Here is a 25120-nt window from a genome sequence, read left to right as displayed (position 1 = left end):
TACAGTGTCATCTTTGCTTCTACGATCTAATATACCCTTCCTGATGGTCAGTTTTGCAGAGAATGTTTGCCATTCTCTACAACACCCTGAGCATCACCCTCTGTAGACCTTCCCTTAAGAGACAGAAATGCTGTACTAGCAGCCATCAGGGAAAATTGTGACCTGTGTAATGGAGTTCAGTGGAGTTCAGTGGAACATACTTTTTCTTGCCAAGGATATAATGGTGGGCACCCTTGCTGTATGCGTTGTTGCTTGGTTGTTACCAGGTAAACAGGTGTCTGTATGTGGTGATACTTCACAAAGGAAGTAATCTGGAGAAGGTACTGTGTCTTCACGCACATCCTAAGGAAGATATGTCCTGTTACAGTGCAAACAGTAACCATTAATAGGTAAGCAACCATAAAGCTTGCTATCTGATGTAAAATTGAAGCCAAAGGGTAGTCATAATCCATCTAACATATTCCTCCTCTGAATTAATAGGCTTTAATAACATAGAAAATGTGCAGAAGTTATACAGTGTCATTCTATAAATGACTTCTACCTAACTTCTGGTCATGATCTCATTTATAGTTTATATAGAAAGTATTAGCCTCATGATTTACAGTCTCCTGGTAAACATCAACTTGTGCATCCTTTAAAAATTAGATTTATTTTCCAAGATGAAACAGAAAATAAGAAAGAACCAGTGCAGAAAATAAGAAAAAAAACAATGTTATGTATTAGACAAACACAACTATCACTCATCTCTATAGCATTTTTGAAAGTGATAATTCATTGCTATTTCTGAAGCTGTGATTTTTATTTAGAAAGTCACTACTTCTCAAGTTTTGAACAGCTGGTCCAAACATGCTGGTTTATGCACAAAACAACACAAAAACTTTGAAATAATTATTATTATCTAGCAAAAAATCATGCAAAAAAGAGATCCTTCTTGATTCTTTATAAAGAAGTTTGCATTTAAGACTAAAATATTACCCTTCTCTTTGCTTGTTAGTCAGAAAGCAGGTGAATAACATTTGAAGAAAATACCACGGATATGTATAAAGCAGGGGGAAAGAAGCTCTTGAACAACTTTGGATCTAGCCTCTAGACAAAATATGAATAGATCCATAGCTTACTGAAGGAATTACAGGAGTGAATGAATGAATGAAGCAATGAACCAAGACAGCCTAGAAGTTACGTTCCACTGAACTGGAAATAGAAATTTAAATGGATTTAATTTATTAGGACCATAAAATCTATTTATCTTTCCAAAGGCTTCTTTGCAGTAATAGTAATTTTCTTCAGAGATGTATAATGATCTAGTATTACAATGAATACCATTTGAAGGTTCTGTATCTGCAAAAGAATTTCTGCAGGTGTAACTGCCTCTGCCTCAGACTGTTCTATACAGTCAAGGGTCTACAAAAAGAATACCAAAAATGTTTTGTTGATTGGTTACGTTATGCAGATAGCAACTGCTACTTTTGCAGCTTTACCAGCTATTTTTGTGTTGAAAGAATGGTGTGATCCCCAGAGCTACTCTCAGTGTTAGCTACCTGATCCGTGTTGGAGTGGGATAGGATCGGTTTCCTCTTTGGCATCATTTCTCATGCCGTGCATTTACTTTGCATTTGTATTGGGCAGTGCAACTGATATAATTTGGTCCCAGAGGTCCCATAGAAATTCTCAGCTTTATACAGATATTCATGTATGTTCATTGGCCTGGAAATCCCCTCTGAGACATGATTCACCTTACCCTTACCCTTTTCCAATTTTTTCTAGTTTTTAAAAGAAGCAATGCGACTTTCAAAAATCATAGAATCATAGAATCATAGAATATCCCGAGTTGGAAGGGACCCATAAGGATCATCAAGTCCAACTCCTGGCACCACACAGGTCTACCCAAAAATTCAGACCATATGACTAAGAGTCCAAATGCTTCTTAAACTCCAACAGGCTTGGTGCAGTGACTACTTCCCTGGGGAGCCTGTTCCAGTGCAAGACAGCCCTCTCAGTGAAGAACCTCTTCCTGATATCCAGCCTGAACCTCCCCTGTCGCAGCTTGACACCATTCCCTCAAGTCCTATCGCTGACCACTAAAGATAGATGGGTGCCTGCCCCTCCACTCCCCCTCATGAGGAAGCTGTAGACTGTGATAAGGTCTCCCCTCAGCCTCCTCTTTTCCCGGCTGAACAGGCCAAGTGACCTCAGCCGCTCCTCATACGTCTTCCCCTCTAGGCCCTTCACCATCTTCATATCCCTCAAATACAGTGATATTATCTGTTTCAGCATCAAGTTGAGAAGACAAAATAGTGAATACAAGAACAGCCTTTTTTTGTTTCTTCTAAGAATTCATGGCACTTAGGTTTTAAAACAAAACATACATTCAGCAAAACGTGTATTCAAAACATTCTCATACAATTTTCATTGACAGTATTTTTTGTTTCTGACCTAGGAGACGCTGGTTGTTGTAGATAATTAAGTTGTAATCAACTAAGCTCCAAAAATTGCATACATTTAATTTAATCTTTACAAAACAACGTACCCACTTAATACTGTAGCCATATAAAGACCCAGTTTACGAAAGATTTCCCAGTCCTCAACTTCTATTATCTTCCCAGCAATTAAAAACACAATACCAATTGGCATATACCTAGAAAGCAAAAGTAAAGCAATTAAAAATGTATTCTCAGAAAAACTGCATGCTCAACAAGTCACGATTTCTTGTACAGTAAAGGTTTTTGCAACAGATTGAATGATTTGCTTTGATGTTCTGTTACACAACTGATTTTACTCACTTGCAGCAAGGTTACATTAGAGAGAAAAAAAGACTAGGAAATCAGAATAAATTTTAACTTTGTGCATGGTCTAACAGCTACTGCATGATCTACTGTCCCAGAATACACAGAAGTTAGGAATGGGTGTGGGTTTTGCTCTGCTGCAGCAAATGTTTATGAGTGGCTATAACCTTACTTGAAGGTGGAAGTTTGCAGGGTTGAGACCAAGATTTTGTGCTCTGATCACACAGAGATGGGAAAGGTCTCCTGCACTTTCAGGAACTGCCCTGTAGCACTGGGAACTGTATGTGAATCACCTACACAAAAGAGTCATTTTAATGTTGGGATAGCACAGTCATCAGTTTGTTGTTTGATGGAAGGGTCCCCATCCCACAGTGAACTTGCTCAAGGCCATGTGCAGCGGAAATGAATAGCTGCATTGGCTGCTGCCTACAGCAGACAAATTCAAGGCAAAATTCAGGGCTTATGCTAGCACCAGTTCCTCTGCATTCCTTTTACCACCACAGAGCAGGCTGTGACACAGACAAGATGCCAATTTTCAGCTTTGATAAATGTAATATAAACTAATTTATAAATTTGTGAGTTTATGAAATTTATACATTTTAAAATATTAACTTATAAAAATGTGTGTGTGTTATCTCACAAACACAGTAGTACTTTCCCCCGGTGCAAAGTAGGGGGTCCTAGTTCCTGCTGAATGCTGAACTTGGCGAAAGGAAAACTAATTCCTCACACTGCCAGTGTCCATCTTTACCTTATACAAAGCAACAGCTCCCACATCTCTAGAGACACAAGGAGCCTGAAGCCAGACTCAGGCACATGCAAAACAAAGGGTAGCTTATGGGTAGGATCCTGTATTTGTAGCACATGCTAATTCTGGGGTCTTATTAGCGGTAATTTGCTGCAGAGTGAGGCAGCCTATTCCATGGGACTTTAACTCAGTTGGGCACCAGATTTGTACTGTCTAGCACAGTACAAGCTGCAGAGACTAACCAGCAAGAAGTGTGCAGCTAAGCCCTGGACAGGTTTACTGTTTTGCAGACATCTCAGTGTGCTGAAATGGAGGGAAAATACATGGAAGGGAAGGATCTGCTAAGCTACTGTTAGTGTGAAACAAGCAAGGTGGATACAGGCAGAGAGTACACAGCAAATGGCACAATGCACACTCCATGTAGGATCAAACTCTGGAAAGGATTGGATGTGCTTGTGGTGCTGATCCTGTAATTGTAATCTGCACACCTACTGAATGCACGGACACAAGCTTTGTGAATAGCTCTGAAGTCCAACTAAACACCATCAGATGTGTTGCTACTTTCTACTTCTTTCCGATCTGGGAACATTATGTGAGAATATTGTGAGAATGTTATCTCGCAAAGCCTATTAGCACAAGGTAAATGATGCCAAGTTGTATCTTGCATATCGTTTTGGATTTTGCTCTATGCTGTGGCTTGTATATTAAATTATATTTCTAAAGGAACTCAGCTCCTAGGACAGCTACCCTGTGAACATAAAGGCTATCAGGGAATAGTGTTCAAGACTGAGAAAGGCATGTGGGTGATTCTTCTACAGTCCTCAAATCACCAGCACAGTTGTACTGGTTTGATATAAACTTCTAGTGACAATGTCTAAAAAACTCAAGATTCTTGTGTATCAATGGGACTGTTCCTTTAGTGTATAGTAAGTGGAAGCCTTGTCTCTAGTTTCCTCAAAAGGATCAAATTCTGTATAAATGAAACTGTTTACCAGCCTTCCTTTAAAGCTGTTTGCTGAAGAGCACACATACAAAAGCAAATGTGAAGTATGAGTCTGCTCTTACATTTTCAATGACAAAACCCCCCTAAAGAATTAGTTAGGAAATGCCAGTATACCCTTGGACTTACCACATAATTATCTGAACTATACTCATTGTAGCTTCATTCAGTGCATTGAAAAAATCCACCAGCACTTGGCCTTTCTCTCCCATTTTCCCAATAACCATTCCAAAAACAAGACAAAAGACGATCAACCCAAGTACATTGATGCCATCAGAATACATTCCCACGATCTTGTATTCTTGGGTTTTGTTCTATAGATCAGAGTCAAGGGAAAAAAGTTACAATCTGAAAACACAGAGTTTACTTTAAAGAGTTCTAAAATGAAAGCATAATTAGATCTTTCTTTGGAAAGATATGGACCTCTTCTCCAGATATTCCATTCCCTTTCTGGCATTGCTGCATGGGAAAGTTCAGGAATGAAGGTAGAATTAAAACTGCCTTTAAAAGCTTTGTATTTTAAGGCTATGCAATGATCTGATCACATCCTATGGGAGAGTAAAGCACCCCTTAATTTATGTTGGCCTTTACACACTTCTGACACAAAGAATGGCAAGGTCCAGGTATCCTCAGTCATGCCTTCATTGTACTCAATACTTACTCCGTACTGTGGTGAACAAATCTCAGCTGATGTAGAATCCCTGTGGTCATTTCTAAGCAGCTCAACAGCTTTTGTCCAGATATAAGATAAATACTCCATTGTGTAAGAGCTGGGATGATGCTGTTCAATTTTGCCCCCATTTAAAAATCTACTTTTCAGCTGAAGTCAGTGAAATTGCATAATTTATACCAGAGTTTGAAGCACATCACAAAAAAATCCTACTAACTAGGTAGTTATTCGCACATTCCTCTGTGTTTGTACAGTATTAATATATGATGGGTGCATTTCCTCACGGAATCCTGCTTCAGGATTTAATTAATGCCCTTTCATATAGCTCATATTCCCATGCTCTCATTACTATGTGATGAAATTTGGAAGGAATACAGTAAAAGGAACATCGATCTTTTATTGTTCATAGTTCTGTGTTCATTGACTAATGAATTCCTTTCTTACTATTCTGCAGTGTAATTATAGGCTTAACAAACTGTCAACACCCATAAGCTTTCCCGACCTCTAATCAGAGGTTTGTTAAACATCTTTACTTTGGTCTCTTAACATTTTTTTACAGAATAACAAACTATTAAGTAACAAATGCTATCTATTATTTTGTTTTCCACTTCAAAAAAAAAATTACAATTTTCTATTTCTATTTCTAATTGACAATTAATTTGCATATACATTTACTGGAGCATATGAATTCATTATTTTCCTATATAATCTATAATCTTTGTACTGTTTATAGCACTAGAGCCATGAGGTTTTCTTAAACTTACTTGAAGATCCTCATAATCAGCTCTAGCCATAGCATTTATTAAAGTTTTGTGGCCTCCCTAAAATATATCTATGTACCATTTCCATATTTCTCTCAATCATTAAGTGCCGTGTCAACTAAATCAAATTTAATCTATGTTCTTCCTTCCAAATTCATATATTATAATGGAATGTAACAATAAAGGTCGCACCTCTGAAACCTCTGCTGTCGTAGCAGACGTAACAGATTCTTCCGTAAATATGGAGCTATTTTTATCCACGCCAGTTGTAACTTCCACTTTTTCACGTTTGGTTTTATACTGAAAAAGTTTCGAAAAAAAAACAACAGAACATCTTATTTAGAAATATGAGGAAACTCATGGACAAAGGCATAGACACCCCCTAAAAATAACATGAAAATAAACCGATCTGACACACAAACACATTATTTCCCAATTAATTGGGAATAATTTCCCAATTAATATGAGACACCGTTGCTCTGTTATTGCTCAGATATTGTAATTCAAACAAGTGATTCAGAGGTAATATACTATGAATTCTGCTATCCAGATTCCCAGGTGCCCTGCGGACCTGGATGCAGTCTTGCAGTGGATGAGATATTGTTCCTGACAAAGGCAAAGGGATTTTTTACTGGAACAGTCTAGAGAGAATCACCAACAGACACCCCAGGAGAGGCCTGTTGTGCCAATGCACTTGATACAAACAGAATGTTTGCACATGGTACACTGCTAGAGAACGTGTGTCAGTCTCATCACCTACAGAGGACGCTGTAGCATCCTGCTCTAAGGATAATTACACCAATATTGTTTTATATGGCCCATAAAAAGAGGGACTTGTCTACCTTCATTCTTTCTATGAAGTTTAGTACAGGATTGTATACTTCCACAAGGCAGAAGAGTTGCCTCTGAAGTCATTAACAGATGAAAAAATGTGCAGGGAGAAGTTTTGTAAACTGGAAATATGCTCAGTGTTCTGCACAGCAGGACAGTTAACATCATTTTCTGATGGGAAAGGTAAACTGCCTCATGTACAAACTTCAGAGTAACTAGTAGGCAGCCACTGAAGAAGACAAAAAGGGAGAGACCATCACAAAATACAGTTTGATATATTTATGGATAAAGATGACTGAATCTGAAGTAAGGCTGAGACAGGGGTTTCCTTTTTCAACTTCCAAATCTCACTGCTTCTGAAAAGAGATGTCTCAGACTAACATCTGGCAACCTTTTCCTCAAGATGAACCAGCATCACTGGTAATGGACATCTGATGTGAGACACAGTGGGGTGAAGGCTGAGTTATGCAAACTTCATCAGACATGGAGGGATTTAAAGAACGTGGGAGTAAATCCTCATGACATTGTCCTTGTAACACTGCCTGTCCCAAAACGGAAAAACTTAAGTATTAATACATTGCTTGATTTCTGCATCCAGCTCCTAAACAGTGTCTTTTTGCAAGGGATGATCAAGAGCTGACAACAAAGTATTTATCGTAATGGAAACAAAAACAAAATGCCTTAAAATAAGTCTTTTTATGGGAGATTAAGATACTCATGGACTTCTAAAAAATTATTCTCAAATGACATAGTTTTTGGGAAATAAAATAACAAGAATTTGTAGTTAGCAATGAAAACTATAATAACAAAGAAGGGTGTTCAAACTCACCTGTTGAAAACAGGCCTGGACAAGGTTTTCTGGGAACATATTCCTGTTAAAAAAGGAGAAGCATTTCAACACTATACTAAGAACAAATTGTTTATCTAAATAAAATGATAAAATTCACTTCTTAAAAAATAGATCAGTTTGTGTTCCTTTATCCAGAGAACAATGTGATTAGCACTGACAGAGCTGACGTCCAGAAAAATCAAGGGTTCAGGACTTCTAATGACCAGTAGACTGTCCTCCTAAGGTGGAATCCTTGGGCTTATTTTTCAGTATATGGTATTTCTGTTTGTTAGCTACTGAAGTTTTGTTTTGTTTTGTTTTGTTTTTTGTTTGCTTGTTTTTGGTTTGTTTTGTTTTTCCTGCTGCATCATTTCCATCAATTGCACAAGGAGTACAGGAGACAGTCTGAAGTCTTCTACAGAATTTCTAAAATATATGCTGGAACAAAAGAATAACTCTTACAAACACCATGCTGGAAGCATCAGATATGTGGTGTGTTCCATTGTAGTTCTGAAATATGAAATTAATCTTGGCTTATGGAAGATTCCCCTGTGTTATTCCAGGGTCAAGGGCTGCTTTCATGAACTGAAAAATTAGGACATCAGGTCAGGAGAAGTGCAATCCAGTTGTGTCTCTCTTTTCCTATGGCCAATTTCACATTCAAACAGTTGCAGAAAACAGCATTAATTATTTATTGAATATTCAACTTATTTTCTAGAGAAAGTCAGTTTCTACAATGAAGCAGAATTCATTATGTCCCTTCCATATCTTGTACACACTTCTGTCATTATTTTTCAAGTTTTTAAAGCAAAATTTCATTTAAGACAAGAGTAGTTTGTAGAAGCCTGGGATTTACACTAATCTTTACAAGACTGTCTGGATTTGGATTGTAAATCTGATGAATACACAGAAAAAAGTAACAACAAATCCTTTAAATCAGAGTTTCAGACCTCAACAGTAATTCCTATTACAGTCTTACATTTGTTTACAAGAAATTGAGCTATGAAGTGTAAAACCCAGAACAGTCTAAATTATGGTCCTTATTATATAAAAAAAAAGGGTTTTTGCATGGAGTTTCATCAGCCCTGTGAATATGTATGGACATATTCATGTGGAAATTAGTGGTAAATGACTGCACTATGTTTTATTATGTGGCTGATCACAGTGCCCTGCTGTTTATACGTGGGGCAAACAACCCTGTGTAATGAGATGAATACTCCATAGAGCTGCCATTCTGCTCATGCACAGGCAGGAAGGAATAGAGGCTGGGAACAGCTGTGGATTGTTGAATATGAGGTTGTGGGGTTGAGGACTGTTCACACCAAAGAGGTCTACCTTGATCTGGGCTGGGGCAGAGATGTGCCAGATGACAACAGACATTTGCTATTAAATAGGATATGTAAGCAAATACATACATATATATATACACATGTATATAAAAAAAATGGCAAAGAACTGTGGATCTGGAGTTGCATCTGCAAATGTCAGTCATTTCACGAAATGAAGAATGCTGAGAAAGCCACTTTTAGATACATAGTTGAATCTTACATGATAGATTAAGTAAAAATTCTAGGAAAAAAAAAATAGTGGGCATGAACAGTGATATGGAACAGACACTAACTGCAGCTGAAGAAAAAAAAACTGCAGAAATGTTTGTGAGGGAACTGCTTAGCTACTATTGGAAATGCGGCCTTGTTTTTCTGGATTTTGCCTAATTCCTAAACATGTCAGAATTTATTCAATTCTTATCAATTCTGAAAACCCACTCAAGTCTTTTGCAGACTTTCCAGGGGCTGCTTTCTTCTAACCACTTTACAGATCTGTCATTTACCAGGATGCTATTGGAGACAAACTCATGATAAGGCTGCCTTACAAAACATTGATGCAACATTTTAAAGAAACCACTTGGAATATACTATAAAATGTCTAACTTGTTGGAATACATATTACTCTCTACTTGTTCATTCCAAAAATACTGGAAAGTGTTTTTATTGTATTACATATTACAACTTTATTATTTGGACTTCTGCAAAAAGGGTATGGAAACAAAAAAAAATCTCACCTGATCAGATCCAGCATGGCATCAACAGTACTGACTTCAGGGGTGCTGCCCACTCTGTCAATCTCATCTGCTGTTTGAGGCACTCCAGGTTTAATAGTCACAACTAAGACAATCCCTTAAGAAGGAGAACCAGGGAAACAGTTCACAGTGCAAGCAGAGGTATTGATACATCCTGTCTGTGTAATGCATCTTGTGTAGTTAAAATCTTCATGAGCTAAACTCATCAAATTTTCTTTGCTTTGGTAAAACTAGCTTATAGCAATAAAGCAACATAAGGAAGTGGCTGCAGAAACAAATAAAAATTTGGGGGCAGGAAATGCTAGGTCTAAACTTGTGACTACTGAAACCAGTAACTAATTTTCCACTGACTTTAGTGGCTTCATTTTAGGCATTTTTAATAATACGTAGAAATGCTAGCCCTTTCCAAATATACACTTTTGATTTTCAAAATCCAAACTGCATTTATGTAACTCTGCACAATGAAACAAGCAATATCATAGTATCATGCAACATCTTATATTAACCTCTTAGATTAACCTCTGGAGGTTCTCTGGTTTAACCCCTCTTTTGGGACAGGGACAATTTCAAAGCTGGATCCAGATAAAACATGTCAGTCTTTATTAAGTCTTCCTCACTGTATATTCACTGAAAATTCCCAGACAGATATTATCCTACACAGTGTGACCGCAGTGATATATTGCTCTCCATAATGCAACCTCTAGGAATGACTCTAGCCTCGTATGTCTGTATGTGATACTTTATTGTTAAATACTGCTTTGGTTTATAAGTAGGCTACATACAATGCACATTTTGTACTTCAAATAAATATACAACAGTTTATTTTTAGTGGGTGATATCTGTGCATAGTATTAACTTGAACTCAACAAAACACAAAGGTAATCCACAAATGACATGACAGCTGACAGCAGAGGGCTTAATTTTATTTCTCTTTAAGAACACAGCCTGAAGATGTCTGTTCAAGCAAATACGTGAGATTTCAACGCTGTTTGTAGGGAATGAACTTTCTGCAAGAGGAGACGTGAACTTCCTAGTGGTGGGAGTGGAGCCTGGCAGTGTCATAGGGGATAAAAAACTTCTAGGAAGGGAACTGGATGACACAGAAAGCCATGTTTTCTCCCACTCTTTCAGGTGAAACAGGTAATACATTCTCGCAGCTGAGAATTTATCATCTTACTATTGAATAGCAGGACTAACTTCTCCCTGCATCTGGCTACAAGTGTGTATAATGGTGTTTGTATGATTCCTGAATCTCCTCTCCATACTGTCTTGGTAAATTAGCATTGCCATAGTGCTGTATACTTCTAATTAGGCAATGATGAAGATTTTAATAGCATTGTAACTTTTTACAGAGTACCTAGTATTACGGCAATGACTGTGGTGCAGAAATAATATATGACTGCTCGCAAACCAATCTTCCCAGAAACACTGGAATCCAAAGCAGCAACACCTGCAAAAAGAACCACAAAAACAAAATGCTAAAAAATAGTCTTAGAAGAAACTAAGTATTTTTGTAGATGCTTAACTCTATGCAGAAAATATTTCCTTATTCTAGATATTTCTAAACACTTCATTAGCAGTTGCACTTCTGAAAAATTTCTGTAGCAGACCAACTTATTTCCTTCTTCTTCTTTACACTGTTCTACCTGGATTTTTCTAGTAAAAAAAATAATTGATCTTTTTCTGATTCCTTGGTGTAGGTGATGAATTAGATTCTTGTGTTCAATGAAAGCATGTTAGAATCTATTCCTATAATTACTTGACCACTTCACTTCATCAGATCTGTAACATTTTGGTTTTAAAAGTAAGGACAGTGGGACTGTCTCAGGTCTTTTATCCTAGGTTGCTCAAAGGCACACACAGACAAGCCAGGCTCATTCCTAGCAGGCTTGCTTTTGTGCTTTTGTTAACAAGGTTTTTTTTTTGTTGTTGTTGTTCTTTTTTTTGGACTAAAGCTGTTCTGCAGGGGCTGGGTTGTACCCATTACTCTGCCTGTATCTGTCATTGCCAGGAACTGAGGGCTGCTTTTGTTAATGGAGGTGGGAAACGTTCTAAGAAATGTGCTGTTCTGCAGTTACCTTAGCATCTGGCAGCAATATAATATCAAACTGATCAGAAAGTGTTTTGTAATTGTTTAAAATATTTACATTTGTGTCTGTAGGCATACAATTCAGTAACCAGGATAAAATGAGCATCGTGACTTGACTGTCTATAACGACACTAGTTAATAATTCACTGCTATCTATTATACATTTGTGATCCATTTACATTTTTATGTTTACTGAGTCAGATTATCAAAGTCTGGCCAGATTCCCTTACCATGAGGATATTTAGCCTCAGAGAAAGGTGATCTTCCAGAAAGAATTAAGTTTCAAAAACAAAGGAAAAAAAATCAAAGATTTCTGACACTAATGAACTTACTGATCTTTGAGCTCAGAAAGGATTGTAGCAAGCATACTTTAACCAAGTGTTGATACCTCTTTCAGAAGATATACTAAGAGCAGTAACAACTTGTGCCTAGAGTATTCATATAATGCCTTACTTGCTCTGTTAATTGTTATTCAAAATGCAAACAACCCTGTTAGGGAAGAATGAAGGTTATTTTATTTCATCATCGATTTGATTACATTGGGATCTTCCACAAAACAGCATATTGTCAGATTGATTGCAGAAGAACTATATACAAATGCAGAAATCAGTACATAAAGACTATCTCACTTGTACAGCAAATAATGATAATAAAAATCTATTCGTATTGCAATATGGTAGAGACCAGTGCACAGAAAAACACAGTGCCACAGTAATTACAGGAGGCTTGCAGCACTGAGGTGGTTGTTTGAGGAGCAAACAATAGAATGGACATAGAATCTGGGCTACCATTTTTATTTCTTGCCTTGGCAACTGGGTAAAACACGGTGGAAAGGAGGCTCTTTGCAATGCTGTAGGATAAACAGTGGAAACTGGCAGTAAGAACTCTTGAGATGGATAATAACAGTCAAGGGATTCTATGGACAATGGAAGAGTTGGTTTCAGTGGCTGTCAGTGCTAAAACTTACACACCTGCCATACTGACTTGGAAGGTTTAACATCACTTTTTTTTAAAAAAAGTGAACTGGTATTACCAAAGTTCCATATTTTTTAACAAAAAGTTCATAAAAATTAGAAACACTGAATTCTATAATTAAGCTTGCTTTATAGACTGTCAATAGCAGTCAGATGGCCAGTGGAGGTAAGATGGGATGGTAACATATTCTCATGGGATGGAGTTCTTCACAAAACTTGTTTTATGACCTTTTTTTGCTTGACAGTCTTGCTGAGCCAGCGTACAGCTTAATACACGTGCAAGTTTATTTCCCCATAGTAGTCAGTTATAAAGATTCTACAATTAGTATGACACAAAATTCCTATGACAGCAATTCTGCTGGCTCCAAATAAAATCCCTTTCCAAACTACTATGTTCACTGAAGTTATAGAGGCATAATTAAAGGCAAACTTTGCCCCTGCATTTTTAAACTGGATAATGATCCTGTTAAAGAGTGAGCTGTGCTAGAATCTAGGTTGTGCTTCTACTGCAATGTTGGTGCTGCTTTCCTAGGAACTGTAAAAACTTGCAAATAAGTCAGGCAGACATGATTAAGTACAAGTATGCTATAGCATGACAAGTGATTTTTTTTGTTTGTTTGCTTTTTTGTCTTTTTGTTTTGTTTTGTTTTTGAAAACAGCTGTACTCTGAAACAAAATTATCAGGATTATGCTCCCTTTTGTGAATGAAGTAGCATCCACTAGAAGTTCCACAGATAGATTTACAAAGGTTTATCTTGTTAAATGTAGGAAAACACAATATATAAAAGTAGCTTTTTTTTTCCTGCTACATCCCACTGTCACGAGTGAGAAAGTCATAATATGTTATAATTGATAGCTATGGGCTTCTCAAGCCAACTGAGAACAAAATTTCCACTGAAATAACACCACAAGTCTGTAATTTCTTTGCACATAACTGGAAGATTTAATGGAAGATGCACTAAACAAAGCATACAGCTTACTCTAGTTCATAAGAAAATTTATTTCTCAGCCTAAGATGGCACACACACTACTCAAAACGGAAAGCCTGCAATGTTGTAAATAAAGATAAGATCACAAAAACACTGCAGTTAAACTTGTCTATCTACTGTCGATTGCCACTACATCTAGTTTATTTGCACTTTCCCTCCCTTGACCTACCCCCAAGTTTTATACTGTTTAAACAGGTTTAAGCAGATTGACTGCAAATGAAGTTTATAGAATTTTATTAGGCATGATGGATTCTCCTCCATACTTGAGCATTTCACATTTCAAAATTGCTGTATTTCAAATTAGTTCCTTAGATTTTCTTTCAAGAGATCTTCTAATTGAGTCACAGACACTGCAGTGTGGAACTCCATTCTGTGGTTATAATATGCAAGACTTCAACTGGTGTTAAAATCTATTAATCTATCTACTCCTTATCTATGTTATTCTAAGCAGAATAAACACTTTAATATCTGCAGCCAAAGATGGGAATCAATTGCACAGTGTCCTGCAACTGTTTTTTTTTTTTTTCAAAGTTATCTACTTTGCAAAACATACACTTGTAAAAGAATAAAAAAGGAAACAAATGGTGAAGTTGTCTCTCACATACTCTCTTTCTTGTCCCGGGATCTCCAAATACAACCAAAATGAAATGCTGCACTTCCTATGCACCCTTTTTAAGGAAAGGATGGGACAAACAACACGACTGATGTTAATCATTTTGTCTGACAACATATTAGAAGACACCAAAACACAATAGGAATGAGGGATGCCATAAAAACCTCAAAAGAACAGCACAGCCACACACTTTGGAGTGAGATATGCAGATCTTCTGTTTCAAATACTACCAAAAAAATTAAAAAAGGAAAATTCTAATTCAGCCATTCATCATTTTACACTAACTTTTAAAAATTCTGTATCCAGTCCTTTTTTATTTGAATATTTTCGTTGGTGTTGCCAGGAAGCCTTTCAATTTAATTTTCTTTCATTTTCAAAGCTGATATTTTTGCTTTATTACCAGAGGATTTCCAGGCCTTTCCATTTTGAAAAATGAACCAAAAGGGGTACAATACGAAACCTGCAAAAATCCGGAGTGGTAAAACTGAATTATTACAGGTGATTAAACCTGTCTGGTTTTGTCCTATGTTGTGTTCTGCTACTGATTTTTGCACTTGGAATATGCCATGTTGCCTAAGTTAGAGAAAAGAAACACAGCTTTCCAACTCACTTTAGAAGCCCCGTCTACATGGAGAAATGCATCAAACCAAGAGTTGTATTATAACTGAATGATATTCATCTGCAATTTCTGAAGTCCATTTGAAATTTCTTAGAAAATCTCGCACATATTTAGAACTGCTTTCCTAAAATGTTCATGTATAAAGAAAGCTCCTTACACAAGGGTATAGTCTGATTTAGGAAAAGCTGGGCCTAAATACTAAACATGATGTTTCTGAAATTTTTACTGGTAGCCACTGATGTTAGTACGAATCATTTTTTTAGTTTCTGATTTACAGAAAATTACACATTAGTGTAACATAAGATTGCAACTTCAATTAAGACAAATATTTACTAATATTTACTATTTTCTCTCTGAAAAGAGTGATTTTTTTTTTCCTTTTTTGATGTCACGGGAACAGAGAACATTCCTAAACAAAACTGAACTTTGAAAGTGCTAGAAAAGTTATAATAAAGGCTTGAAAAATCATTGAATTGTATGCTTCAATAGTAGTGACAATATAGAAAGACTCCTGAGAAACCCAATTATTTTCTGCATTTTTTGTGACACTTGACTTTCTTTGCCTTGCTGCTTAGGAAGGTTGTTTTGGAACACTGTGAACTGAAAACAGTTCTTACATTTTCTTGTTTTTTCCTCTCTTCATCAGCTGATGATGATTCCACTCCCATTAAATATAGGAGTGCCTCTGCTCAGCTGCCAACAGACAACCTCTTCTCAAGCCTGAAGGTTGGTCTACAGCTTTCTTACTGTTTCTTAGTAAATGTAACAAGATTCTCAATGATTTCTGTACTTCTTTTTCAGTTTTCAAAAACAGTTACTTAGATTTTTCAGAATAAAAATAAAGCTTAATCATAGAATCAGAATCACAGAGTACCCCAAGCTGGAAGGGACCCACAAGGATCACTGAGTCCAGCTTCTGTCTCTACGTGGGACTACCCAGAAACCAAACCATATGTCTGAGAGTCCTGTCCAAACACTTCTTGAATTACAGCACGCTTGGTGTCGTAACCACTTCCCTGAAGAACCTGTTCCAGTGCCTGACCACCTTCTTAGTGAAGAACTTTTTCCTAATATCAAATATGAACCTTCCCTGCAACAGCCTCGTGCCATTCTCTTGGGTTCTATCCCTGGTTGCCAGAAACTTGCTGGGTCTCCAGGGAAAAAAAGATCAGAGAGTGCAGCAGTCCTGCATGGGGATTACAGATTGAGGTGATATACCATGACACTGCAGTCCATCCTATACCATGTTGGTACCACCAGGATCATGCGCAGTGCTGAGGTGAAGCTCTGAAAAGGGCCAGCGACTCCCAGCAGGCACTCAGCAATGACAGTGCAAGGCACCCCATCTTCAACAGCACAGTTGCGGGGAGTCAAAATTGACAAAAGGCAGGGTCAGCAGATACCCATCTCAAGAAGTCCCACCAGGCAACAGTATCCAGTAAAACATATGACAAAGTGACACTCATGGCAGCACAGTGTCACTATCGTGCCACCTTGCTGACCTGCCTATGCAGTTGCTTTATTTCTACCCAGATCCAGAGTAACTCTGTGAAATTACAATCTGAAAGACCTGTCCTGCAGAAAACTTATCTAAGTGGATGTGGGTGACAGGCACATTCTCTCATTACCAGTTATGAAATGAAGTAGAGAAGGGAGGCCCATTGTTTCTAGACTTGCTTGGAATAACAAGACTCTGGGGCAATTAGGGCACTTTTCCAATGTTTCATGTAAAAGAAACCAATCACCTAATAAAAATTATTGTTATTATTATTATTATTTAATAACATGCAACATAATACATAAGGAATATAAGTATATAATTTAAATATATAATTTAAATGTATATTAATATATATCTTATATCTTATATCTTATATCTTATATCTTATATATAAAAATGTATACTTATATAAATACTATATAGTATGTCATACATAAATATATATTGTATAATAAATAATATATTTTAATATAATGATTAATAATAACAATGCAAGTTTTGTACTCAGGAAAATTATTTAGACAAATTAATGCAGTTGGTAGACAAACCAGCCTTGCCCCCCGTGACCAACCTACAAAATCAGACAAATCAAGTACTAATATTAATGTTCTCATTGTACTTATTATTTTGGTTGGAATAAAAATGGGAGTTTAAGGGAGGCAACCTCGTAAGGTACACTTACAAGTAGTTGGAACTATATGATCTTTAAGGTCCCTTCCAACCCAATCCATTCTGTGATTAATGAAACCTCCAAAAATATTGGACCCCACTAGTCCTTCCGTGTTTTTCCTTCATGTTGGAATGACCTTCTACACTGCCCACTTAAAAAAGAAATTTTATGCCAGTATATATATATATATATATATATTTATACTGGTGTATATATATATATATATGTATACTGGTGTATATATATACATAACTACATTTTATATATACATAACTACATTTTGCATAGTCTGTAGTTGATCACCAAGTAATTGACTAGAGTTGCTATCATAACCAAAAAACTACCAACACAAGAGGGATCTACTCTCTGGGTAGAGCACTTGCTCTGTACTACAGGTGCCAACACTGGTAAAAAAATGAAACTGTGTAATCCATGAATTACAGATTTTGTGTAGTTTAGATAAATATTTTAAACTGAAACAAGCAAATCAAGCAAATCGGTGCCTGACATGCTTAAAAGTCAAGTAAACAATATGCTCTCTGTAGAAGATGGTACTGCACAACGTTTTTGTGTGGTTTGTATCAGTGTTTACTTTGGAGGCATATATGAAATGCAAATGTATCCAAATGGCTTTGGTACTAAGTATAACACCGTTCTAGAGTTATTCACTGTGCTTCATTAATATTGTGGTATCTGTGAGACCTAGGAGTGAAAAGGGTTGCATTCAGGACCAGAAACAGTCACAAGGATGTTCTGACTTCTGGTGATTATATCTTACCAGCTGCCTAGTGGACAACACCTATATCCTTAGAGTTTGCCATACCATTCTACAGAGTTATCCTAACTGAGCACAAGGGTTTATGCTTCCAGGTATTCTTTTCCTATACATCATAAGAAACAGAATCTTTAATTTGGTGTTGTGATTGTCCAGCAGCAGCAATACCTAGACACTTTGGCATTTTTTTGCTGTTCTACAAATTCTGGTGTCATCAAGTGCATCATCTCCTGCAGTACTTCTTAGCTGTTCTCAAAGCTTGTAATAATACCAGAAGAAATCAACTGAAGTTCAGCAGAAGCTAACAGGATCTTTTCCTTCCACCATCTAACTTCATCAGCACAACAGATTGATCATTAAGTGTAATCAGCAAAAGGCTGGGCTGTTTACCTGCCTTTGCCAACAGCATAAAACTTGATGATCACGATGCAAGTTTTCTCTGTAGAGATTGATGCCACTTATCCAGCTCCATAGCACTGGTGGTTGGCTTTTTTCCTTAAATGTCCATGAGTGACAGAGGGAAAAGTCCAGTTCAAGGGCCTTCCACATTCAAACAATTGCCATCCACATCATAGCTTCTTCCTTGACACTTACAATTTTTCTCTTTCGTAGCTAATTACTTTTTTGTGGAGAAATAACTGCAATTCAGCACACGTCAACAACTCTCTTAGATTTCTGATATTTAATTCACAATTGTAACAAAAATATAGCATCAAGTGTTCCTAAAGAGTAGAATGCTATGGCTTTTACACCTTCTCATACATGAGTCAGATGTTGATTGAAGAACAAAATGCAGTTCTGAAACTGCTCCAAACTGCCATTAGTCTTACTGCTTTAACTGAGAAATTTCAGTAAATGCTAGAGGAATCATTAAAGAATTCTTGACATCTTCAAAGCTTCCACTTTTTAATTCTCCCCCTCCTCCTGCCCCCACCTTCCATTTTGGCTATTCTGGCTGCAACGTACATGCACTAAGTCATAGAAATGATACTACGAACATCCAGTAGTGTCAGGTCTGTTTAAAACTTTTTCACGGGATATTGCAACAAACATAAGAAAATAAAAAAACATAGGGGATTCTTAAAATGCATATACAGTATTTCAGTAAGCAATCCTCCTAAAGGAACCATAATGGTTTATACAAAAATAGCAGTGTTGTTTCATTCCAATGGCTGTGCTATGCTATATGTTGCTGAAAAAAAATACTCTTAGAAAAATACTAGGAAAAAAATAACAAAAGAATGAAGAAATGCAGAAACAGCCCCCTTGATAAATGGATAGCTGTCTGAAATGCACGAAGTTACTTGACTTTAAAAGATGGGAGTATTCTTAATATAAGACATGAACAGTATCAATATTTCAACTGCACCTGACTGTGTGGTATGACCTGACCTCTCCATCTGGTTTGTTTTTCAGAATGCCATTTACCTCCCACTGACCGTTCTCACTTAATTCTCTGATCTTCACAGAAGTGGTGGTGAAGTCACAATCACAATCTTTCTTAGAGGCATGTAAGCATTTTGAGTTAGCTGCCTTTTCTTCTACTTGCAAGAGAAAACACTTACATAAAACCAGCATTTGGCCTATATCTTCAGAATTGAGAAAAGATTTTTGCTTGAGGAAAGACACATCAAATTCTAGCTGTATTGTTGACTTTTGTAGCAAGCTTATTGCTCATTTTCTTATCCCTTTATGTGTCTAAGAGAATCCAAATTTGCATTCTTACTCCATAGCTCACTGCCAGTTGTAATCAGCGCAAAGACCACAAATTCCAGGAAAGGAAGAAATCTCATATACGTAATCAAAGATTTTATCTTATTTCCATGTAAATTTTATCATCATTTGATAGTTGGTTCATGTATGTTAAGTGGGAAAGGTTCTGTCTCACGTCAGGGAAAGGTCTTCTCTATTGTCCTAAACATGAAGTCAGGTTTGGAGAGATCTTTGAGTCCAAATTGCCTGGCATTATCTACACAATCTCCCTTGTGACTAAGCAGACACAGTGATTCTTCCTTAACAGGGACACATGTTGGAGTCCCACTCCCTGAGACTCAGAAGGGGTATAAATAGACTAAATGTTAAATTTGTCAACTAATCTAAAGTTTTTTCACCCAGCCAGTCTCTTCCTGATGAAGCTCTATCTGCCTGCTTTCACAAGGCCTCTTCATTTCCTGTATGAAGAATGTTCTTCTCAGATCTTCTAAAAACAAGGGTGCCAAAGACTTCTGTCCTCTGTCCTTTTGCCCTTGGCGTAGTATTTCTCATGGTGACCTTTTGAATGGAAGGACCTGTTATATAAACTTCAGGCAGTAACAGGTGCAGGAGAAATCACCGTAACAGCAGTGAAATCAGAGCCTACACTTTACTGAAGCCATCCTTGACCCACCTGTCATTTTCCCTCTTTTCAAGGGAGTTTCTGAGTCTTTTCTCTCCTTTTCTGCCCATTTAGTTGAAATGAACTTTTAGTACAAGTTTATCCTGACTTTAATAAATCTCCTGAAAGCTCATTTTCTCCATATTCTCCCTGAACTGTAAGTTTACTAATTAGGTTCAAAAAGAATTACTGTTCTTTCCTTCCAAGGGCTAAACAGTCTATCTCCTGCTCTTTTTCACTTTGCTCTTTGGAATTCTCTAGGAAATGTAGTATAGCATCCCTTGCAAATGAACAAGACTCTCAGGACCAAACAAGCAATTCACACGTCTATTCAAATACACTGACATTAAGTCAGTGACATTAAGTCTGACACTTCAGACTGCATGATTCTATTCATTAACTCATCATTCAGCTGAGACAGAGGACTCAGATGCTGTTATCTGTATTAACTGTAGATCTTTCTCAACAATCTTTCACTTGATATGCAACTCTTAGAATTTTGTTTCTTCCCCGTGTTTACTAGGTCATGGGGCTCTGCATTCCTCCTTGTGTCTACCCTTCCAGTAGCTAATTGAATGACATGTATAGCTAAGTCATGTTAGGAGGACAGTTCTCACCCAGATGTTGCCTGAGAAGATTAGGTAATGAAGGTTTGCCATGGCAAACAGAAGACCCAGTCACTGTGGTATGTAATCTCTCGAACCACATTTTTGGTGACCTACCATCTCTGTCTTTAGTGTTTGTTACCAGAAGTCTTCATTTCCTATTCTGTCAGTCCCACCATAGCAGCAGTTTTTCTATCTGTTCAGATTTCATTGTTACTGAAATGGAAAAGTATATGACAGCTTGTAGCCATTATCGTTTCAGTAAGCTTGATAGAAATGGAACTAATCTCCTTTTCTTTGGAGAAAATGTTTATTCTTCTACTAGTACAGTTCTGTAAGTGCAACGTAACAGTGTCTTACAAATGAGTTGATGAAAGCTTGCAAATTAGTGGCTGGGAAGGGGGGCAAATGTGTGCAGGTAATGAATAAGCATCTGTTAGTGCTATTTAAATACCACAAGAGCATTTAAAAACAGAAAAATTTCAAATCCTACTTACATGATCTAATGAGACTACCACTGGGTTAGCAAGATAAATATTGGTCTTCTGACTTTGAAGAGGCACTGAAAAAAGCAGATGTTTTTTTTTCTGAAGAAACACAGTAAAGCATGGAATATAACAGTTACAAAGAATACTCGATACTGAAAGAGAGCGTCCTGGATGATTCAGGAAGCTTTTGAAAAATTAGCTGTTACGAACCTTCTAAATACCAGACAGAAAGGGAGAAATAAACGGGAGATTAATAGTTTATGGGAATCAAAGGGATTAAATCATTATAAAATGGTACAGTTCAGGTAAGATGTCCAGAAAAATGTCTGACCCCAGATGTCAGTTCATTAACAGGTTGCTGTGCTGTCCTGTGAGCAGTTGGCAAAATCAACATTGCAGTATCGTATTATGACCTTTCCCTAGAGAGCTGATTGGACTACGTGCATAGAAAGAAGGCATTAGTACTGATTTCCATTTGTCTCATTTGCAAATAGCATCACTTGTACGAAAAACATTTTTCCTCTAGAAAGCTGTCAGAGGCTACATAAACGCATGTTAGCACCTTTTCAAAAGATTCAATGTTCCTTGGGTGGAATATAATAAGAGCCTATAAAGAATGAAGATGACATATCAATCTGCCAAGCTGGACAGGCTAGGAAGATTCATAGGAGAAATCACATTCAGTTCATGAATATAGCAGAAACAGCTTCTGCATTGTTGCAGGAGAAATACGTATGGAGTGAATACAGAAAACTCAAGAGTACTGAAACTAGCTGAATTACTCCAGAATTACTGGTGGTAGAAGGTATAGGTGTACAAGTTTTAGCTTCCAGATTCTCATAAAGAAAACTTTAACATGACATATTTTTTAATTGATCATGAAGTCTACAGATACAGAAATGGAGTAAAAAATTGAATGCAGCTTCTTTTACTTAGTGGAATTGTTGCTTTACATGCTGAGCTCCAGAACAGAAGAGCTGAAGACACTAACTCACTTCACATCCACACACACTAGTGTCACCAGCAGACCCACAGTGATATAGCTGGGATGGGAAGCAGTGGCTGCCAGTGCCACAGAACAGCTGCTGTACAGGCTCTTTGCCCTTGAGAGCTGGTGGTAATCATGCTCCATGAACCAGAAGTCCATTTCAAAGCTTTATTATTATAATTTAAAGCCTTAAATAATATAAGGGCTGTCTCAGTTGCATAAGATCACTGATATTGATGGGTAAGGAGAAGATGATTGTTACAGGAGTAATCCAATGGGGATGAGCACAAAGCTTTGTCCAATAGCCCATGACTATGCAGTCCTCCCTGCCTCAATGACTGCACATGGACAGTGGGGACAGGACCTCCAGTATCCCTCAGTACAACTGAAGGTAAAACTCATTAACAGTAGTCTAACAGTTCTCGCCCTTTGTCCAACGTACATGATAGAAAGGGACAAGGTGAATTCCCTGCCTGAGTTCTGGTAACAATTTTATTACTATTATACAACGGATTTGCTTTCTTGCTGGTTCTTGTCACACCTGAAACGTAGAAATGCAATTGGAGAGTGCAGATATTGCAAGAGACAGTCTCTGAGTACGTTAAGCCAGATCAGGGCTTATCCCTGGTGGAAACTAGTGCGCTTGTTCATGATGCACAGGGCCTGTTAACAATGCCTTGATAGCAGAGCATCTCTCAATATAGAATGCAGGAATGGAAACTGTTGAGGCAGCTGTTACCCACCTCAGGAATGATGATACCAAAAGAAAAGTTATTTGGAAGCTTTCAGGAGGTTCAGGCTGGATGTTGGGAAAAGGTTCTTCACTGAGAGGGTGGTCGGGCAATGGAACAGGCTCCCTATGTAAGTGGTCATGGTACCAAGCCTGTCAGAGGACAAGAAGCGTTTGGACAATGCTCTCAGACATACGGTCTGATTTTTAGGTGGTCCTGTGTGGAGCCAGGAGTTGGACTTAATGATGGGTCCCTTCCAACTCGGGATATTCTATGATTCTATACATTTACAGAAAGCAAAATAGTTCTGTTCTCTCACCTTCCTATGCTCATTCACAGTACTTTAAATCTGTGGACTTTTTATACCTGATGGAGCTAACAGATCTACTCCTAAGCACAGCCACAGTGTGTTTGGCTGTGTGTTTTAACTGTAATTATTAATACAGTGAGGGGAAAAAAAAAGTTGTTTGTCTGAACTCTTCTGACTTTTAAAGATAAACTATACGAGAAATAAGAACAACCTGATTAATACTCTGATTTTTCTCATTGCATTCCAGTTCTTTTGTCTCGCATTTTGTCTCCTTTGCCACAAAATGTGGTTTTGTGATAAAGGAAACTAGCAAATTCCCCAAAGTAGACCGAGGTAGGAAACTGCCTCTTCAGTTTTGAACAATGGAAAAGAACAAATAATTTGAGATACCCTTCCATCAGCCATGAACCAAGATCCTCTTCCCATAGGGAAAACAAGGGTCTCCACAAATGGGAAAAGTCATGTGGCCTCCATACTTCACTGGGACATACTTCTCTCTCACATAGCTGTAAAATCCTAGTCAGACTAGAGAAAAATAATCTTTATACTATGACAAAGAAGTGCAAAGAAAAAAGTGTGCAGTTGGGACTGGGAAAGGTGAAACTAGCAGGATGCTTCAGACAGTACTGCAGCAGCAACCAACGCAGGCCCTGAAGCAGGAAGAATTTATTTCTATAGTAATGGAAACCTAGTCGATTGAAGCCTCACCAGACTCAGAGTAAGGCAGGTATTTTATTTACAGCTCACACAGAGCTGCCCTCAGAAAGGCAGTTGATACTTTTTTTCACTGTTTCTGAGGTCTGCTGTGTGTGGGCCACACACCACATCAGTTCTTTTGAGAAATTTTAGTTTTCCTCATAACAAATCCTCTATAGCAAGTTCAGTTTAGGAGCTGGGAAACTCCCATGCACGTGTCCTAGCCTCTTTGGAGCTGCCTATGAGGACTGGAAATGCAGGGAGGGCCTGAAACACACAGAAAAGTTTTAATAATGTTTTACTAGGCAGAGAAGATAAGAAGTGATGGAAAGACTATTTCAGGAATTAAAACAGGTGTTGAATAGCTGATAAAATCATGTCCTCAATATTGAGATCTGTGACACGTACCTGGTGTATTGTGTGTTGCAATTTTTAACCCAATACATGATGTGGAAAACAGAACAGGCACTATTGTGACAGAGCTACGATTACTGGCATTTATGAATGACCCTGAAAATAGCATTAAAGGTCATTTATCAGACATGTGATTCCAGTTTTTAGGGGAAGTTACTATTACAGGACAGTCTATCCCTAAAGAAAGGCGTCCACATAATGGTTTGTAGTTTGAAAGTCAATGAGGCGGGCAGACTGAAGTATCACCAGCTTAGAAGGACTGACTGAAGAGGTATGGGAATCAAAGCCATGGCATTTTAGTACTACCTGAAGGGCTGGAGTTGTCGGTTACTCTGGCTACTAACACACAGCATGTGTGCAAGAAAGAAGGCCAGAAACCTTGCGCTGATTAGCTAGATACAGGCTTGGTCATGTAAGTTCACTGAATTTGTACCCAAACACGGAGCACAACAGTCCAGAAAACTGGACAGTTGTCTCCACCCTAAGCTCTGTTGTGATCCTGACAGGAAACAGATTTGCAAACAGTTACTGCCTTTACTCTGCCGAACAGCTTACACAGTGAACCTCAATCCATGAAAAAGA

At 37.6% G+C, this 25120-nt stretch overlaps 1 protein-coding gene across 4 annotated transcripts in view; it reads right to left on the bottom strand.

The window, feature by feature from the left end:
- The window catches only part of SLC1A1 (solute carrier family 1 member 1), a 61733-nt gene that overhangs the window by 13073 nt on the left and 23540 nt on the right, over nt 1–25120 (bottom strand). For all 4 annotated transcript variants that reach the window (XM_080574452.1, XM_080574454.1, XM_080574453.1 and 1 more), the window contains 6 exons: nt 11060–11152; nt 9685–9799; nt 7623–7665; nt 6155–6262; nt 4661–4845; nt 2528–2635 (listed from right to left, as the gene is read on the bottom strand). In XM_080574452.1, coding sequence (XP_080430578.1) covers nt 2528–2635; nt 4661–4845; nt 6155–6262; nt 7623–7665; nt 9685–9799; nt 11060–11152 — 652 coding nt within the window. The remainder of the gene's footprint in view (nt 1–2527; nt 2636–4660; nt 4846–6154; nt 6263–7622; nt 7666–9684; nt 9800–11059; nt 11153–25120) is intronic.

The sequence above is a fragment of the Anser brachyrhynchus genome (assembly GCF_964034855.1).
Source record: "Anser brachyrhynchus genome assembly, chromosome: Z".
Taxonomy (NCBI): domain Eukaryota; kingdom Metazoa; phylum Chordata; class Aves; order Anseriformes; family Anatidae; genus Anser; species Anser brachyrhynchus.
Note: the sequence above shows the minus strand (reverse complement) of the source record. Positions and strands in the feature narration are given on the sequence as shown.